Raw genomic sequence first — 21119 nt, 5'->3', positions numbered from 1 at the left:
ATGCAACTCATTGATCCAATTAATGTTTTTTTATTGTTTGTTTCGCACTTTTTAGTGTTCATCATATTCATATTTTCAATATGTTCTAGCACTTTATAATTTTTTGTCGTTCTATTTTGCCATTTGCGTATCTCAATACAATTATGTATTTTTTTATAGTATAACTAGACATTTATTTATATGTTGTATAATAAGCTTAATTACAATAAATCAAAAAACGCTTAGGCCCCTACCTAGACACCCTCCTAAAGCCTGGACTCCTAAGTGCTATATCCCTACTCACTACCCGACTAACACCTAACTCCTTTTTAGAACCTTAGATAAAATAATAGATTACTTATAGAGCTCAAAAAAAAAAAAAAAAAACTAATTACCATTTTTATATCAAAACCAAACACCAAACAAATTTGTATTAAACATTTAGGACACATCATTTGACATAAGAAACTGAAAACACATGTACCAAAATTTCAATCAAGATGATCATACTCACAATTTCATAAGAAACTAATTACCATCTTTTATTTTTTTATTATTTTTATTTTTAGTTTCATGATTTCACTCATTTTCTATGTCAATTTAAAATAGCTTCTTAAATAATTTAGATACATAATTTGACATAACAAATAATCATGACACATGAACGAGTGTGGCAAGTCACCTCGCTTCATCGGCATCTACAGGATGGGTGCCTTGTTTGACACTCTCTTCGGTACTATCCTAGGATCACATCCAAGTTCAACACCGCATAGCGACCCTTGCTAGCCAGAGGGATATTTTGGGCCAACATCATGTATGCTTTGATGTTTGGACACACATTGACGGTCGTATGACATCTGCTTTGTCCTACCAGAAGGCTCACCTCAGCGAGCCTATTGGGTTAGTATTTAAAAATCTATATGCAACTCGTGGATCCAATTAAAGCTTTTTATTTTATATAATGCTTAATTTTGTTTGCTTCATACGTTAAGTGACTTAGGGGATGAGGATGCATTGGTTAATGGCTGATTCAAGGACAACTTTATGACCCAGGGTGATTTCATGAGGTAAATATCATCTTAACAGTCAGATGATGATTGTAGTTATACTGTTAGTAACTTAGGGGTGAGGATGTATTGGTTAATGGCTGATTCAAGGACGACTTTATGACCCATGGTGATTTCATGGGGTAAATATAGTGTCAGATGACGATTATATTAAACACACATATTTACATCAATTATATGAAACCGTCACATAATGATTGTATTAAATATATGTAAGTATTATACCTAATTCTACAAATACCATCCAAATCCAATTTAGAAGTAGGTTTTTAAGTAGGGATTAAAAAACTAAATTTGCAAAACAGATGACATGATTATTGATAATTGAAATATTACTTAAATGTTGATTAACGTATTTATTTCTATCGATAACAAATGATTTAATTTGTAAATTTGATTTAAAATTTTTATCATCCTCGCCAGCAAAAATAAAAGAAAGCCTTGCGAAAACAAAAAAAGCAGAAGACGAATCACGTTGAGTCCAGAGACACACACAGAGCGCAGGGCAACAGCAGCTGCGGATAAACCAACCAGAAAACCCGAGTCAGAGTTCCTGAGCCGACTCAGTCGAGTGAGCGAATGAGAGATGCTTCTAGTGCAGAAGCGGCATCAGCAGCAAGATAACGATGCAAGGACTTCATCACCAACAGCAGCAACTCGCGGCGCTTCTCTCCGTCGCCATCCCCAAGGACGATTCCGCCTCCGCATCTGCCCCATTCTCTAACTCCGACGACGACGACTCCGCTCGACTCGCCGCCATCAATTCGCTCCACCGCGCCGTTCTCTACCAGCCCAACTCCGTCCTCGTTACTCACTCCGCCAATTTCCTCGCACAGGGCTTCTCTCAGCTCCTCTCCGATAAGTAAATTCCTCTTCCACTTCACTTTCGTTTTCTTTCTTTAAAATTACAACTTGGGTTTTTGTTTCCTTACTAGTTTTTTTTTGTTTAATTATATATTAAATTGGAATTTGCGCATGGACGACGTCCTACTGGTTTTGTTTGGCTGTAAAATTAAGGAATTAGAACCTCTGGAATTTTAGTTTCGATTTTATGTTGCTGCTTTGTTTTGGTTTAAATTTTAATTATCTACTAAACTGATTTTCGTGGTACTTCTCTTGTGAATGGTTTTAGTTTAAACAAGTTGCTGGTTGTGTTTGTTTGCTGAAAAAAGTGTAAAATAATTAAGGGATTTGAAGTATGAAGCTTGCGTTATTCAGTTTCGGGATGCATATATCACAGTAGATGTTCTAACTCACAATGCCGAAACCCAAAAAACTTACTATTCCTGATTAAGATTTATTGGATCACCACTTAAAGTGGCAATATTTTCGACTCAAAACATGAAAAAAAACTATTTTAGGCAAAAGGGTTTTGAATGGTAAAAAAGTGGGAAATTATCTATTGTGGTTGAAAGCATATGTGTTTATGTCATCTCTCTGGATTTTGCATTGTAGATCGTATGCAGTGAGGCAAGGGGCGGCTGTAGCATACGGGGCTCTTTGTGCTGTGTTTTGTTCGATCCCTATAACGTCAAATGGAAGACAAAACCATGTTATGCTCGGAAGCTTGGTTGACCAGTTCATTGGTTGGGCCTTGCCGTTGCTTAGTAATGGCGGCGCTGGAGATGGGACCATGGAACTATCATTGGATAGCCTACGGGAGTTTCTCAATGTTGGGGATGTTGGTGGGATCGAGAGATATGTTTTATCAATTCTCAAAGCATGCCAAGTACTTCTGGAGGATGAGAGAACCTCCTTGAGTTTGTTACACCGGCTTCTTGGCGTTTTGACTTTGATTTCCTTAAAGTTTTCTAGATGCTTCCAGCCTCATTTTCTTGACATTGTTGATCTACTTCTTGGCTGGGCATTGGTACCAGACCTTGCTGAATCGGATAGACGAATTATAATGGATAGTTTTGTGCAGTTTCAGAGTCATTGGGTGGGTAATTTGCAGTTTTCTCTTGGACTGCTGTCAAAGTTTCTAGGTGACATGGATGTTTTGCTTCAGGATGTAAGTCATGGAACCCCACAACAATTCCGAAGGTTGCTTGCATTGCTTTCTTGCTTTTCAACAATTTTGCAGTCCACTGCTTCTGGGTTGCTGGAAATGAATTTACTTGAACAAATCACTGAACCTCTTAACAGAATTGTTCCTAGGTTATTGGGATGTTTATCTATGGTCGGAAGGAAGTTTGGGTGGTTGGAATGGATTGGGAATTTATGGAAGTGTTTGACTCTTTTGGCAGAAATACTTTGTGAAAGGTTTTCCACCTTTTATGCTTATGCAGTTGATATTTTATTTCAAAGTTTGGAATTGGACAATACTAGCCAACCAATGGGAACTGGAAGAATTACATCTGTTCAAGTTCATGGAGTTTTGAAAACTAATCTCCAGTTATTATCTTTGCAAAAGTTTGGCCTTTTGCGGTTATCTGTGCAGAAAATACTGCAATTTGATGCTCCAATATCACAGCTGCGTTTGCATCCTAATCACCTTGTAACTGGCAGTTCTGCTGCCACTTATATTTTCTTGCTTCAACACGCGAATAATGAAGTTGTTGAACAGGCAGTTACATCGTTAATAGAGGAGCTAGAGTTGTTGAAGGGCATGCTAGAGAAAGCCATGGGCGATGGAGATGGGTTTGTTGCATGTTCTAAATTCTTTTCAAAACTTGAATTGTTTTCATTGATTAAGTTTGATTTGAAAGTTTTGTTGACATCTGTTTTCTTGGGCGGGGATAATAGTTTGAATAGTCAACCAGACATTGCAAGCCTATATCTTATGCGGTCAGAAAAGTTATTGAATTTTATTATGGAGAAATTTAATCCTTTTGACTTACCAATTCTGGCATATGTGGATTTGCAAGTCAATGTTATTAAGACATTGGACAGGCTAACAACAGTTAAGTTCTTAAGCAAGTGCGCTGTTACATACCATAGCAGTGGGAAATCATCTACAGTTGCTACTGCTGATAAATTTCTTAATAGTAAGTACTTGACTAATGAACAGTCAGTTGTGGTTGTTGAGAATCTGAGGAAGTCTAGTGCGTTCTTTGTGAAAGCTCTCCATGTTTCTTCTCCTCTTGCAGTTAAAACAGTTGCGCTTGATTGGGTTCAAAGAATCTGTGAGAATGTTATTGCTTATAACGAGAAATCAAACATAGAAGCTCATTTCTATGAAGTGTATGGCAATATTAAGATTATTGGGAATATGCTTTTCTCAATTTTGGATGCCGCATCTGACAGGGAACCAAAAGTGAGGTCACATGTTGCATTAGTATTGGAGTTATTAATGCAGGCAAGGATTGTACATCCTCTTTACTTTTCTTGCATGGCTGAAGTGGTCTTAGGAAAACTTGGTGATCCAGATAGTGAAATAAAAAATGCATTTGTTAGGCTGCTTTCTATTGTTGTGCCTACAACACTGTATGCATGTGGGATTCGTGATTATGGGACATCTACTTCATCTAGGGCTGTTGTTCTTTGGTTAGGCAACAGTTCTAACTTGCACTGGAAGCAAATATTTGCCTTGAAGCAGCTCCCCCAGCAACTTCACTCGCAACAACTTGTTACCATATTGAGTTACATATCCCAAAGGTGGAAGGTGCCTCTTTCTTCTTGGATTCAACGACTTATTCATAGTTGTCGAATTTCAAAAGATTTTGTTTCAAGTCAACTTGAGGAAACTGGAAAATCTGGTGCCACTGGTGTATGGTTGGACTTTAAAATGGATGAAGATTTTCTTGAAAAGCATTGCTCAGTTAATAATCTGGCTGGTGTTTGGTGGGCTGTACATGAAGCTGCTAGGTATTGTATTACCACGCGCCTTCGGACTAACCTTGGTGGGCCTACTCAGACCTTTGCAGCCTTGGAGCGAATGCTTTTGGATGTTGCACACCTGCTGCAGCTTGACAGTGAGCAAAATGATGGGAACTTAAGTATGATCGGGTCTTCTGGTGCTCATTTGTTACCAATGAGGTTACTATTTGATTTTGTTGAGGCGCTGAAGAAAAATGTATACAATGCATATGAGGGGTCTGCTGTTCTGCCGTCTGCTACTCGCTCGAGTTCCTTATTCTTTCGAGCCAACAAGAAAGTTTGTGAAGAGTGGTTTTCTCGTATATGTGAGCCAATGATGAATGCTGGATTAGCTCTACAATGCCATGATGCCACGTTTCAGTATTGTGCTCTGCGTTTACAGGAGCTCAGGAATCTTGTGGCTTCTGCTTTGAATGAAAAGTCTAGGGCACAGGTAACTGAGAACCTCCAGAATATCAGGGGCAGGTTTTCTGCAGACATCTTGAGGGTTTTACGGAACATGGCGTTGGCTTTGTGTAAGACTCACGAATCAGAGGCTTTAATTGGCCTTGAAAAATGGGTTTCAATGACACTCTCTCCCTTTCTTGTGGAGGAAAACCAGTCCCTCAGTAACAGTGGGATGCTGGGACCCTTTACATGGATCACTGGGCTTGTATATCAGGCAGAAGGTAAATATGAAAAGGCTGCTGCACACTTTATTCACTTGCTACAAAATGAGGAGTTGTTGAGTTCCTTGGGTTCGGATGGTGTACAGTTTGTCATTGCACGCATCATTGAGTGTTATACTTCTGTTTGTGATTGGAAATCTTTAGAGTCCTGGTTATTAGAGTTGCAAACACTTCGTGCTAAGCATGCTGGTAAGAGTTATTGTGGTGCTCTGACGACAACTGGGAATGAAATCAATGCAATTCATGCCTTGGCACGGTATGATGAGGGTGAATTTCAGGCAGCATGGACATGCCTTGGTTTGACACCTAAAAGTAGCAGTGAGCTCACACTTGATCCAAAATTGGCCTTGCAAAGAAGTGAGCAGATGCTTTTACAGGCAATGCTTCTTCAGAATGAGGGAAAGGAAGATAATATCCCCCATGAATTACAGAAGGCCAGGTTAATGCTGGAGGAAATGTTGTCTATTTTGCCGCTTGACGGGTTAGAAGAGGCAGCACCACATGCTATCCAGTTGCACTGCATATTTGCATTTGAGGAATTTTTCAAGATTAAAGGCAACCAAGACAAACCCAGGCAACTTCAGTCAATATTAAGTTCATATGTCCAACTTATGCAGCCACAAATAGGCAGGGTCCATCTGGACTGTAACCCTTGGTTAAAAGTTCTTCGAGTTTATCAAACCATTTCCCCAATTTCTCTAGCTACCTTAAAGCTCTCTATGAATTTGTTGAGCTTGGCCCGCAAACAAAAAAACCTACTGTTGGCAAACCGTCTAAACAACTTTCTCAAAGATCACATATTGCGTTGCTCCGGGGAAAGCAACCATGACTTTCTCATCTCATATTTGCGGTATGAGGGTATCCTGCTAATGCATGCTGAAAACAAGTTTGAAGATTCTTTAACGAACCTGTGGTCTTTTGTGCGTCCTTGCATGATTTCTTCGCCATCGCCATCTATAGGTTCTGATGCTGACAATGGTATTCTGAAGGCTAAGGCTTGCTTGAAACTCTCAAATTGGCTTAAACAGAACTATTCAGATTCAAGGGTAGATGACATTGTTCTTAATATGCGGTCAGACTTAGATATGACTGATTCCTCTTCTCCTGGCAGAGGTAGTGCCTCACTTGGCAATGAGATTCTAATCTCTAAAACACGTTTGGGTCCTATTATTGAGGAGATTGTGGGCACAGCTACAAAACTGTCTACTCAACTATGCCCCACCATGGGCAAATCCTGGATTTCTTATGCGTCATGGTGTTTTGGTCAGGCCAGAGACTCTCTCTTAACGCCAGATGAAAATACCCTTCACTCATGCTCATTTTCTCCCATCCTTGCTCATGAAGTTCTCCCTGAGAGATTCAAGCTAACTGAAAATGAGATCGTAAAAGTAGAATCTTTGCTTTTACAGCTCTTCCAGAATAAGGATGACAGTTTTAGAGCTGAAGATGGAGAGTGGAACTCTTCTCTTGATTCTTCTGAACTGAGAAACGACAACCCTGTGATGGCTTTGGTGCAGCAAGTAGTGAATATTATTGAAGCTGTTTCTGGGGCACCTGGTGCAGAAATTTCTAGTGATGATTGCCTTTCTGCTACTCTAGCTTCTCAGTTGAAGATCTTTCTTCGTGGAAACTTTGGCCTAAATGAAACTGCTTTAATTTCTGTAGTTGATGAGTTAGTTGTTGTTTGGTGGTCTTTAAGGAGGAGAAGAGTGTCACTCTTTGGGCATGCAGCTCATGGCTTTATAAAGTATCTTTCGAATTCATCTGCAAAAATTTGCAATAGTGGCTTGTCTGAATCTGATTCTGAGTCTCTGAGGCAAAAAACCGGCAGCTATACTTTGAGGGCTACATTGTATGTCCTACATATTCTTCTCAAATATGGAGCTGAGTTGAGAGATGTACTTGAACCTGCTCTTTCAACTGTTCCTTTGTCCCCATGGCAGGTAAGCGGCTCTTCCTTGGTTTATTTCGTTCATACTAATTTTCGGTGCAGGAAGATTTGATTGCACTCTCATTATGATCTCATTTCTAGGAAGTAACACCCCAATTGTTTGCGCGGTTAAGTTCTCATCCCGAGCAAGTGGTTCGGAAGCAGTTGGAAGGCTTACTGATGATGCTGGCCAAGCAATCTCCTTGGTCCATTGTCTACCCAACACTAGTCGATGTGGATGCTTATGAGGAGAAGCCTTCAGAGGAGCTTCTGCACATACTTGGTTGTCTGGTAAGGAAATTTCTTTCATTAATGTGCATTAGACTCAAACTTCGGGAATAACAATGAAGGGAACACTTCCATGATAACTTCGCAGTTTTTAATAATAACAAATTAGTAATTAGTTTATGCTAATGCTTCTTTATATTTAAAATGACGTATTATTTTTTATAAAGAAATTGCATTGGTTATATCACGCAAATGGTGTTACCTATCCCAAATTTTGTTCATTCAAGATTCTGTTTATTTTTACTTACCTTGTTTTACATGGAACATAATACACTTTACGCATACTCATGTTACATGCAGAGTGAACTATACCCAAGATTGATTCAGGATGTTCAGCTCGTGATAAGTGAGCTGGGAAACGTTACTGTTCTTTGGGAGGAGCTATGGCTCAGCACCCTTCAAGATCTTCACACAGGTATGATTGACCTCGCTTAAATGAGGCTTTTGCTGCTTTTGATGCCATTTATTTGAACATCTTTTGGGTTTTAGATGCCAAAAATGATTTGGGAAGTAAATCTTCTCTTGTCAGTTTTATGCAACTTGGATATGAAATTATATTCTAGTGACTAATGTGCAGGCATTACTCACAAATGAGGTGCTGCATGCTGGGACCTGAATATGCATGCACCAGACATAAGCATTGGTGTACTGTTTTTCAATCTGACCCATTTGTTTTTATTGATTTTTCTTTCAGATGTGATGAGGCGCATGAACGTGTTAAAAGAGGAAGCTGCACGAATTGCAGAAAATGTTACTCTTAGCCAGAGTGAGAAAAACAAGATAAACGCTGCTAAATATTCAGCCATGATGGCTCCTATTGTTGTGTCCTTGGAACGTCGTCTGGCTTCTACATCTCGGAAACCTGAAACTCCTCATGAAGTATGGTTCCACGAGGAGTATAAAGATCGGTTGAAATCAGCGATCACAGCTTTCAAGACTCCTCCAGCATCCGCTGCAGCACTTGGAGATGCATGGCGTCCATTTGATAACATTGCTTCATCCTTAGCATCTTATCAGAGGAAGTTATCAATTCCTTTAAGTGAAGTTGCACCACAATTGGCTCTACTGTCATCGTCTGATGTTCCAATGCCTGGTCTTGAGAAGCAAGATACGGTCTCTGAATCTGACAGAGCTCTCAGTGCTAATCTCCAAGGAATTGTCACCATTGCATCTTTCTCTGAGGAAGTGGCTATCATATCAACCAAGACTAAACCTAAGAAACTTGTTATTGTTGGTTCTGATGGTCAAAAGTACATGTATCTCTTGAAAGGCAGGGAAGATCTCCGCCTTGACGCTAGAATAATGCAGCTCTTGCAAGCTATAAATGGTTTCCTGCATACATCTCTTGCAACTCACAGCCACTTTCTTGGTATTCGCTATTATTCTGTGACTCCAATTAGTGGCCGTGCTGGTCTCATCCAGTGGGTAGACAATGTAATTAGTATATACAGCATCTTTAAGTCTTGGCAAAGCCGCATCCAACTAGCTCAGCTCTCAGCAGTGGGTGGTGGCAGTTCGAAAAGTCCTGTTCCTCCAGCTGTTCCCCGACCCAGTGATATGTTCTATGGTAAAATCATACCAGCACTCAAAGAGAAAGGTATAAGGAGAGTAATTTCCCGAAGAGACTGGCCTCATGAGGTGAAGCGTAAAGTTCTTTTGGAACTTATGAAGGAGATTCCTAGACAGCTTCTTCATCAAGAACTTTGGTGTGCTAGTGAAGGATTCAAAGCCTTCAGTTCGAAACAGAAGAGGTAATTAAGACCCTGGAAAAGCTCTTCGTTCCTGTACTAATAATCTTCGTTGCATTAATTTATATAATTTACTAAGCTTAACAACCTGCTTCGGTTCTATTAATTGTATTGTTGGTGGAGCTTCCTGTTCTTCAAACTAGTCATCATACATTAGAGCATTCTTAGTTTAGCATATATATTATCATTCAAAGGCGATGTCTCACATGGTATCCACTTCTCTTAAATCGCATATACTGTTAGCAGGTATACGGCTCATGGAGTTACGAGAACAGGGTAATACACACACACACACACACACACACACACACACACACATATATATCTATATATCTATATATAAACGTTGGAGTACAAATTAGTGATGTACTGGGCTTAATGATCAGTTTATCTTCCTTTTTTTCAGTATAGTATAGCTTTTTTTCATTCTAATATATGGTGGTATTCGACTATTAGTTTTTTTGGGCGATCAGACACACTTGTTTCATAAATAAAATATAATGTATATTGTAGATTTAGCTTTTAATGTGTACTTCATTTTGTAGGTTTTCCGGAAGTGTTGCTGCCATGAGCATGGTGGGCCACATTCTTGGCCTTGGGGATAGACACTTGGATAATATTCTAATGGATTTTTGTAGTGGTGATGTAGTCCATATTGATTACAATGTCTGTTTTGATAAAGGGCAAAGACTGAAAATTCCAGAAATTGTTCCCTTCCGCCTTACACAGACCATTGAAGCAGCATTAGGGATGACGGGGATAGAAGGTACCTTTAGGTCAAACTGTGAAGCAGTTATTGGTGTTTTGAGGAAGAACAAAGACATACTCTTGATGTTACTGGAAGTGTTTGTTTGGGACCCGCTTGTGGAATGGACACGGGGAGATTTTCATGATGCTGCTGCAATTGGTGGTGAAGAAAGGAAGGGCATGGAATTGGCTGTCAGTCTCAGTTTATTTGCATCTCGTGTACAGGAAATTCGTGTTCCCTTACAGGTAATCATTCTGAAACCTAAGCTTCTGTGCATTTGCACTGCAGTGATTCTTTGGCACTCCCTTAAATTAGTTAATTTATGTCTGGATGACTAGAAAGCATCTCGATATACCTTGAATTTATACCTGGCACATTCTGTGTGATTCTCACAATTTTTATCATGTGTCTGCAAATATCCTGAAGTTGCAGTTATTGTCCCTATACCTATGTATCTGACAATTAAAGTAATGTTTTCAGGCTTTCTCTAATTTGTTTGTACCTTTATCTTTGGTTATGTGTGTCCAACTGTCCATAAATATATGTTTTAAGTATTTATATGCAGTGGAAGTTTGATTATTTGAATGACACCTTGATACCATTTAACTGAGAGCAGGAACATCACGATCTTTTATTGGCTACTCTACCAGCTGTTGAATCTGCTCTTGAGGTGGGTACATGCTTTTCACTTTATTTTGTTTCTTATTTTTGTTCTGCCGACATTTGTTAATGACGTTTGGGAAATGTTGACCAGAGGTTTGCTGATGTTCTAAACCAATATGAACTTTCATCTGCACTCTTTTATCGAGCTGATCAAGAGAGGTCTAGCCTAATTCTGCATGAAACGTCTGCGAGATCAATGGTTGCTGAAGCTACTAGTAATTCAGAGAAAATTCGTGTATTGTTTGAAATTCAGGCTCGAGAATTTGCTCAGGCAAAGGCCCTGGTTGCTGAGAAATCTCAAGAGGCAGCAACCTGGATGGAACAACATGGGAGCATCCTTGATGCTTTACGAGGCAATTTACTTCAAGAAATAAATGCTTTTGTTGAGCTGAGTGGTATGCAAGAAACATTGTCTCTTACATCTGCTGTTCTGGTGGCTGGGGTTCCGCTGACTATTGTTCCTGAGCCAACACAAGCACAATGCTATGATATAGATCGGGAAGTCTCTCAACTAGTATCTGAACTAGATGATGGTCTCTCTTCTGCGATAAATGCACTTCAAGTATATTCGTTGGCTTTGCAAAGAATTTTACCATTAAATTACATTACAACGAGTGCAATTCATGGCTGGGCACAGGTTCTGCAACTATCTGCCAGTGCTCTTTCCTCTGATACCCTATCTCTTGCTAGAAGACAGGGTGCTGAACTTATTGCCAAACAACATGGGGAGAATTTTGATTCTATCACACTCAGTCATGATGATCTGTGTCGTAAAGTAAAGAAGTATGCCCTAGAGATGGAGAAGCTTGAAGAGGAGTATGCGGAGCTAGCGAACTCTATTGGTTCAGAGACCGAATCAAACGCTAAGGATCGGCTTCTGTCTGCTTTCATGAAATTCATGCAATCAGCTGGTCTTGCAAAGAAAGAAGATGCCATTGTTTCCATTCAATTTGGGCAATCTAAGAATGATGGAAATGGGGCAAAGGATTCTAGATTGCGTGGGGATCTGAATGAAAAAAGGGAGAAAGTTTTATTTGTTCTGAACACAGCATCCAGTTATATGTACAATGAGGTCAAACATAAGGTGCTCGACAAAATTAATGATTCAAATAAACGTAGAAATGCGAATAACCAGTTACAGATGGAATTTGAAACTATTTTCTGTGGAATTGAGGAGCAAGTAGAGAAGTGTATACTTCTAGCAGGGTTTGTTAATGAACTGCAGCAACTGGTTGGTAGAGATTTACCTAGTGATGACACAGATAAAGGCCGTCCAGGATATTATTCTGATGGAAATTGGGCTTCCATTTTTAAAACCATTTTACATTCCTTTAAGAGCTTGATTGGGCAAATGACTGAAGCTGTTCTTCCGGATGTAATAAGATCTGCAGTTTCTCTGAATTCAGAAGTCATGGATGCGTTTGGACTAATCTCACAAATTCGCGGTTCTATTGATACTGTACTTGAGCAACTCATACAAGTAGAGATGGAGAGGGCATCTTTAGTTGAACTAGAACAGAATTACTTCATTAAAGTTGGTCTCATTACAGAGCAGCAGTTGGCTCTTGAAGAAGCTGCTATGAAAGGTAGGGATCATCTCTCATGGGAAGAGGCAGAGGAGCTTGCTTCCCAAGAAGAAGCTTGTAGGGCACAGCTGGACCAACTCCATCAAACTTGGAACCAAAGGGACTTGCGAACTTCCTCTCTTGTAAAGAGAGAATCTAATATAAAGAATGCCCTCGCTGCTTCTGCACACCATTTTCAGTCTCTAGTTAGTGTCAAAGAGGAAAGAGAGCTGAATGTCTCGAAAAGCAAGGTGCTACTGGACATGCTTGTTAAGCCCTTTTCTGATTTGGAATTGATTGATAAAGTGCTGTCTTCATTTGGAGGTTCTTATACTTCTTACTCAACTGAGATTCCTAATTTAGCAGATTTGATGAGTGCCGGGTACCCAATGTCTGAATATGTTTGGAAGTTTGGCAGCTTATTGAGTCAACATTCTTTCTTTGTTTGGAAAATTGGTGTTATTGATTCTTTTCTGGACTCATGCCTAAATGATGTAGCTTCATCTGTTGATCAAACTTTAGGGTTTGACCAGCTCTTCAATGTTGTTAAGAGAAAGCTTGAAATACAACTTCAAGAACATCTTGGTCGATACCTGAAAGATCGAGTTGTCCCTAATTTATTGGCTAGCATTGATAAAGAAATTGAGCATCGGAAGCAATTGACAGAGTTTATGAAGGAAGCTGCTCTTGATGAAGTAAAAAGAGATGTCGGGGCTTTAAAAAGGGTTCACCTTATGCTTGAGGAATTCTGCAATGCACATGAAACAGCCAGAGCAGCAAGTTCCGCTGCATCTCTAATGAAAAGGCAGGTGAATGAGCTGAGAGAGGCTCTTTGGAAGACTGGCCTGGAGATTGTTCAGATCGAATGGATGCATGATGTTACTTTGACCCCTTCACACAGTAGCAGGGACATGTTTCAGAAATTTCTTGCTGGGGATGATAGTTTATATCCTATTGTCTTAACACTCAGCAGACCTAACATGCGGGAAAGTTTGCAATCTGCTGTGTCAAAGATAGCCAGGTCTATGGAGTCACTGCAAGCTTGTGAACGAACTTCTCTGGCAGCTGAAGGGCAGCTTGAGAGAGCAATGGGGTGGGCTTGTGGTGGCCCAAACTCCAGTGCAGCTGGAAATAGTTCAAGTAAGAATTCTGGAATTCCTTCCGAATTTCATGACCATCTGATCAGGCGAAGGCAACTACTATGGCAAGCTAGGGAAAAGGCATCAGATATTATTAGAATTTGCATGTCTATATTGGAGTTTGAAGCATCAAGAGATGGTATTTTCCGATCTCCCGAAGAGATGTACCCATTCAGGACTGGCACTGATGGCAGAACATGGCAGCAAGCTTACTTGAATGCACTAAAAAGATTGGATATTACTTACAATTCTTTTGCTCGTGAGTGTGTAATGTTGTTTGATAATCAACTTGTTTCTGATACCAACTTCTCATCCATACGAGTCCTTAATGTGTGCTTTGGTGTTTCCTGTATTAGGCACTGAACAAGAATGGAAGCTTGCACAAAGCACCGTGGAAACTGCTTCCAGTGGATTGTCTTCTGCAACCAATGAACTTAGTATTGCCACTCTCAAAGCAAAGTCCGCTTCAGGTCATACCTTCTTTTCCACATATACCAATGGATACATCCTTAACTGTTATATGCTAGGAGCCCACACACACACATCTGTGCTATACATACTATATATCCGTAAATCATGTGAGACCTGCTGGTTTTTGTCATTTACAGGTGATTTACAAAGCACTGTTCTTGCAATGAGTGACTGTGCATGCGAAGCAAGTGTTGCACTTGGGGCATATGCCCGTGTTTCAAATCGTCATTCTACTTTGACTTCTGAATGTGGTTCCATGCTTGAAGAGGTATGAGTTAAAATTTTGATGCTAATTGATATTGCCATTGGATCAGTATTACTAATTTTACGGTGGTTGGTATGTTGTTTATATACTGTGATGCACGTTACGCTGGAATTTATATTTCATGTTTGAGATATGGTAATGTGAGTGGCTGTTTGATTGGGTACATTAGTGTATTGGATCAATATAAATAAGTGTATACCTACTAAGCAGAGACTCTATATACGCTACATTGGTGGGTAGTCACTGTTTAGTTTTGCTAATTTACTGCTATTTCTATTAGCAGGCCAGCACCGGATATGAAGATCTACTAAACAATATCCACTAATACTCCCTTCATGTGTAACAACCAACAACTGTACCACACATTGGATTTTGAATGTGTTAAATACAAATTACCAAAAATGTGGGTCACCAATGTTCAATAACAATATACACTAATAGTCCTTACAATCATTAAAAAAATTCAATTCTAATAGTTAGTTTCAATTGTAATAATTAGTTTCATTAAGACAATAAAAATACACGAGTGGACAGGAAGTCCACAGAAAACTAGCAAAGCAAAAATGAACCCCTATAATGAAAACAAGTAAGAAAACTCAAGAAGCTGACTGATAGAAGCTTTCCAATGAAGGCAACTACATGAAAATCACAAATATTTAAAATCTGACGTCACCGAGCCTCATAATGAAGACCACAAACGAATTTTCTCCATAACTCCCTCTGCTGCCACCTACAGATTCCTCAAAACCATTCTATTATTCATAGGACCTGCTTCCCTTTGTGGTACCCAAATCATTTGGTTTCTTATTTTTATTTGAGGTACCCAAATTGTTTAGAGGACCTGCTTCCCTCATTTAGTTTGGCTATTCTAATAAGTTGGCAATGCCTTACATTTTGGCATTGTTCTAATTGTTAGTCATCCGCACAGTTTATGATTTTATAGTGAGCAGGACTTATAATGATCATTTCCTCTTTACTTTTTGTAAATTTTATTGCTCTGATTTATCTTACCTATTCTAGAAAGTGGGATTATGTGCAGGGAAATAATGGTTATCCATTTTGCTTATTTTTGCTCCATTTGCACTTACTTTTCTGACACAAACTATTTAACCAAAAACAGTTAGTAACGTGTAGATAGTAACATACCGATGTATTATGACATTGGTTCTGTATGAATGCTGTTTCTTTCAGCAATCTAATTATGCATATGAAATAAAGTTGATGGATAGATTGCCTATGATCTTTATGATAGATTATTGAAATACCATTGCATCTTCCTGTTATCAGGCCTTCTATCAACTGAATTTGCCTTTCCTTTCCTTTACTTTTGCAATGTCAAAAGGATTCTATCAACTGGGACTCAATTACTCTTGTCATTTTCAACTTTTTGTTTGACTGGGGATGGCTTCGTTATATGGTTAATGCTTCTCCTTTGGATAGGTGCTTGCAATAACTGAAGACCTACATGATGTTCACAGTCTGGGAAGGGAGGCTGCTGCAGTACATCGTTCTTTTGTGGAGGAACTTTCAAAGGTTTTCCTCATCTCACAATTAAAGTTTTATATCCTTTTTACATTTATTAATTGCAGTTTTACTTATTCTGCGAGTTTTATTTATTTATGCAAATACAACTAGATTTGATTATTTACTGAGTATGTACATAACCATACATGCTGTTTGCGACATCTTGGACAGGCAAATGCAATTCTTCTTCCACTGGAAACAGTTTTGTCCAAGGATGTTGCTGCTATGACTGATGCTATGGCTAGGGAAAGAGAGACCAAGATGGAAATATCTCCCATTCATGGACAAGCCATATACCAGTCGTATTCTTTAAGAATTAGGGAGGCTCGTCAGGCCTTAGAGCCCTTGGTGCCCTCCCTCACATCATCCGTCAAGGGGCTCTATTCTATGTTGACCAGGCTTGCCCGAACTGCAAGTCTTCATGCTGGAAATCTTCATAAAGTATGTCAACAGTATTGACATAAATCATCTTTATTTTATTTTATTATTATTTTTTTACAACAGTATGTTGACTAAATGTAAACCCTTTCTCTCTCATCTTTGATAGGCTCTTGAAGGACTAGGAGAAAGCCAGGAAGTGGAATCACCACTAATTGATGTATCGAGGCCTGATCTTACTTCTGATGCTACTGGATTTGATGAAAAGGAAGAGAGAGAGAACCTCTCTATGTCAAACAGTGAAAGCAACAATGATTTTCTCAGCATTACTGGACTTCCTTTGGAATCTAAAGGATGGTTATCTCCGCCAGATAGTATCTGCAGTAGTAGTACCGAGTCTGGCATTACCTTAGCTGAGGAGAGTTTACCAGGCAGCTTCAATGATCCAGAAGATATAGTACAGCAGCTTTTGCATGGTCCTAGTAGCAGAGAGGGTACAGATTATCAAAACACTGCTCCCGACTCTATAAATGATAGCCCAGAAATCTCAGGTTCTGTACAGTTGGAATCAAAGTACGCAGAGGTTGATAACACTCATATTGGCTTTTTTAAGTCGATACCTAGTGTCCCAAAGTCAACACCAGGTGATGAATCTGCAGCAGTCTGTCCTGATATTTCGCGTCCTTTGAATGAGAACACACAGGAGATGTTTGGGAGTAAAGATGAAATATCCTCACTAAACAAGGCCAAAATTAAAGATGAAAGTCGTTCTACCCGAGTCGGCAGGGGTAAGTATCGAGCCTATCCTATAAAATTTTCTACCTGTCTTTATTTTTTCTCACTCTCCTCTGCATGGATATCTACTGTTTCATTTCTTGCCTTTTTTTATCTACTTGTTATTTCTTTTATTTCTTCTGTATGAACAAAGAAGTAATTGGATATAATATATATATATACATACACATATATATATATATGTATTATATAGGAAATTATTCTGTAAACACAATTGCTGAAACTAATAAGCTTATTAAACACTAAAAATGTCTCTGAACAAGTCGAGCCGAAAGGAGAAGAAAAATGGGATTGGGCAGAGCTGTTAAGCTTTTGTCCAGCAGAACACAGCTGAAAATGTATACTCAATGGGAAAAGACAAAAATATGGAGAGAGTAAGCGATTAGAATTGAAGTTGGAATGAAGATATTTGTGTTGTAGGGAAAATAAACTAAGGGGATTCTTTAATTTGATATGTAGGATAAACGGATGATACATTCTAAGTACTCATAATAAATTCTGGTCCTACTAGGATTATTTAATAACTCTAGCCCTATTTTGACTTTTCAAATAACATAAATGAAACATAACAAATAAGAAAAGAAGCGGCATGAGAGAACATGCTATGAATTGATTAGAACTCTTGAGATCAGTAAAGATTTAGGTTGAGAAATTGTTGTGCAACTTTATTTTGTGGTAGAATCTTTGCATGTGGTCCAAAAGAATTTGTGTAATTTTATAATATGATGATGCATCTTCAATTGTTCTTGCCTTTTAGTTGAAACTATTGTAATTCATTTTCCATTCACTGTCTGATACATACTACCTTTGTTCTGGTGATTTTCAGGTTCTTAATACTTGAAATTAATAATTGTCATTGTTGCACTTACCTTTGTTACTTTTGGTTATTTTTATAGGTAAAAACCCTTATGCAATGTCGGTCTTAAGACGAGTTGAGATGAAACTAGTTGGTCGAGACATTGCTGACAATAGGTAACTGCTGCTTCTGGGGATCTGTATGGGTTTTTGGTCATAATTAATATTGACATTGAATCTTTTGTGTATTCTCAGAGAGATTAGTATCGGGGAGCAAGTTGACTATCTACTTAAGCAAGCCACGAGTGTTGACAGTCTTTGCAACATGTATGAAGGTTGGACACCATGGATTTGAACTTGTGAAGATGGTCTGTTTAAACTACATCAAGTCTTATGTTTACAGAGCAAATGACAGGGTCAGGAATGTTTGGTGAACTCATTCACTTTTGCCATGAATAATCAGGCACACTTCAGGATGGAACTTTTTACCTCCTGGGCAAGCTTCAGCAATCCGACTGTCTTTTGGCTTCAAATTTTGAGGTTCCTGATCATTAAATTCACCACGAGGATTGTTTTTGTGAGCAATTGGCCACAAGTGTCTAATGGCCTCATTAATTGGCAATATTGAAACACCTGCTCAGGCCTCTGCACACCCTATGACAGTCAGCAGTTTATTGGGCGGAGGACATGTGGAGCCTTGTTAAAATTACTGCTGCGTGCGAACCACTCTTCTGTTGTGAAGCTGAATTTGGTTTCCAAAAAGTACAAGGGCATGCTTAGCCGCCTCTACTGCTTTAATGCCATCATGAAGATTGGAGTCTGGGACGGACAACCTCACACGGTATTATGCAACTAGAATACTGCGGGAGGTTTGAGAAAGGTCATTCCACATCCACAGTTCACCATTGACGGTGCAAGGATAATTCAATTTAAAGTAGTATCAAGAGGATATTGAGTTCTTGGCAGCTTGCTGTCATGGTGCATCATGTTCGTGCGTGCATCTCTGTTCAATTCTCAGTATCTACGCACAAATCCAACATTGGTTCTGTATCACCAATTTTCATACCAATGTGAGTAACATAAATCTTTCCTTTTGCTGTAATTTATGCTCAGACAGGTCGACCAGTTCTTTCTCACTTGTTGTCTATCTCATTGGGTAGGCAATCAGTTTACTTTTCCGCAGGTTGTGTTTCAGGAGGTGCAGGATCCTACCTCTGCTGGAATACCAAATGAACAAGACTGACATGGAACGTTTAATTCAGTTACAGTTAGATGGGCTCCGTTGTCGGCCGGATTTTATTTTTTATTTGGAGTTTTGGCCCGCAGTGAAACTGACTTTTCTTTTGCGTATTACCTTTCAAATTTGTGTGTATCGTTCTATTTGCTGGTAAGGAGATTTGAAACTAAATGACGCAGCAGTATTTTCTTCCTATTTACTTGAGTTTTTCGGCACATGATACGACATATACAGAGACATTTGGAAAATTGGCTAAAATGAGGATTATCTCATCTTTTGAAATCGTCAAAATCAAGTAACGATGACATATCTATGAAATATTGGTTTTATAGTGTTTTGAAAAGTAATCAAACAATTACATCCGTTCATCGTATATTGTGGGTTAGTTTTCGTTAGATATTATTTATATTTAATTTTAAATTTTAAATTTTAAATTATTTTTAACTGTATAATGTATGATGAACGGATGTGATTTATTAATTATCCGGATCCCCAGAGGATCCGAAGAGGATCATTTTTCAAAAAATTTGCCCGACGTTTTGATTCCCATAACGTCGACTTAAAACAATGGTAATACTTGCTTGCAGTGGTTTTGGAATTGACCGACCATTGTGGGTGCTTGTTTCCAATCAAAATTTAAAGCCCACAGACATAAATATTTGCACTTTTTATAATATATAATATACAAAGACCACCTGAATTTCCCCTACAGTACTAGCTGTACTAGCTGGCTAATGGTTGTCTCTATCAATTTTATTTTTTTAATATTTGCACTTTTTTTAATATATAATATACAAAGGCCTACAATGTTTGTCTCTATCAATTCCCCCTACAGTACTAGCTGGCTAATGGTTCCACAAAAAACAATATTTAGCAAGTGTGCAACTAAGGATTTCGACTAAAATGTCGCATATGTCAGTATGATTATAGCACGCACAACACTAACCCCACAGCCATGTGCACATGACACTGGTGTCACATGAAAAACCAAGAAAACTGTATTCTTAGTGGTCAAATGTGACTGCAAAATTATTATACGAAAGCTTTGATGAAGATGTATTGGGAGCCAAAAGAAAATTTGATTTGATGCTCGCATTGGATTGTACTTAAAAATATCAATGAAAATATCCTCTTCGTTAAAAAATAGATGTATATGCATATGGAAGACTTTCATTTGTAACATATCTAGTAACTTTCAACATGCTATGCTGATGAAAAGGGTTAAAAAAGAGAAAAGATGGGACGGGTAAGAAGGTAGGTTAATTTAAATTACTATACGACCTTTAGTTATATATATTATTTTATTATTATTATTTTATGTTTGAAGGGCTCCAACTCCAACTAAGGAAAAAAGAATTAAAAAAAACAAAAGTCATGAACTTTTACAAAGTTTTTAATTTGTCATATGACTTAAAATTTTAAGCAATTTGTCACATGAATTTTCTAAAATCATTAATTTGTCATCTCATCCTAATTCCGTTAAGTTTTGGAGTATGCTATCAACACGCCCATTTTTATTTCTCACACACCCCTTATTAATTTCTATCTATTGATATTCTTCAATTCATCCAATCTGACGATCGAAAATTAATAGGTTGTGTGAGAAGTAAAGGATAGAACACCCCTAAGTTTTACATCCAAAAGCAGGTTATTTTGAACTTTTGACCTTATATTTTTCACAAGTTTATTCATTCATTATGTTTATACAACTACATATGTGCACTAGGGGTAAGCGATAAATTGGTTTTCAGCTTTTGACTTACCTTTTACAAGTTCTCTACTTATCTTTTGATACAAAAAAAACATGTCACGTTCGTTTCATAAACTTATGGTGAATGTGGGACCATGATTTTCTAAAGCCAGAGTATGATGGATCGGAATATGAATACCTCAGAAGTTCAGTCATGAACTCAACAACTCCTATTAGAGTGAGTTGCATAGACGGACTAATGATGCCACCACATTCTATGTACCAGAAAGGTAGGTGAAGTATGCCAACTTCAATGAAATTAACCATTCTTGTTTCGCAAGATATGAAAA

General features: G+C 38.4%; 1 protein-coding gene across 2 annotated transcripts; it reads left to right on the top strand.

Moving 5' to 3' along the window:
* The first annotated feature begins 1503 nt into the window (after positions 1-1503).
* LOC137729717 (uncharacterized) lies at positions 1504-19274 on the top strand. 2 transcript variants are annotated; one of them, XM_088677511.1, is made up of 17 exons: positions 1504-1908; positions 2502-7476; positions 7566-7754; positions 8052-8166; positions 8446-9502; positions 10045-10492; positions 10864-10917; positions 11002-13873; positions 13971-14084; positions 14223-14353; positions 15791-15883; positions 16046-16315; positions 16422-17040; positions 17944-18019; positions 18098-18210; positions 18306-18912; positions 19003-19274. In XM_088677511.1, the coding sequence occupies exons 1-15, from the start codon at positions 1673-1675 to the stop codon at positions 18195-18197; spliced, it is 11349 nt and encodes a 3782-aa protein (XP_088533637.1). In that variant the 5' UTR covers positions 1504-1672; the 3' UTR covers positions 18198-18210; positions 18306-18912; positions 19003-19274. The 2 variants fall into 2 exon arrangements, with proteins under 2 accessions (XP_088533637.1, XP_068324826.2); XM_068468725.2 differs by having other exon boundaries at positions 18098-18912.
* The last annotated feature ends 1845 nt before the right edge of the window (positions 19275-21119 follow it).

The sequence above is a fragment of the Pyrus communis genome, chromosome 10, assembly GCF_041283825.1.
Source record: "Pyrus communis isolate YQ-2024b chromosome 10, ASM4128382v1, whole genome shotgun sequence".
Classification (NCBI taxonomy): Eukaryota; Viridiplantae; Streptophyta; class Magnoliopsida; order Rosales; family Rosaceae; genus Pyrus; species Pyrus communis.
Note: the sequence above shows the minus strand (reverse complement) of the source record. Positions and strands in the feature narration are given on the sequence as shown.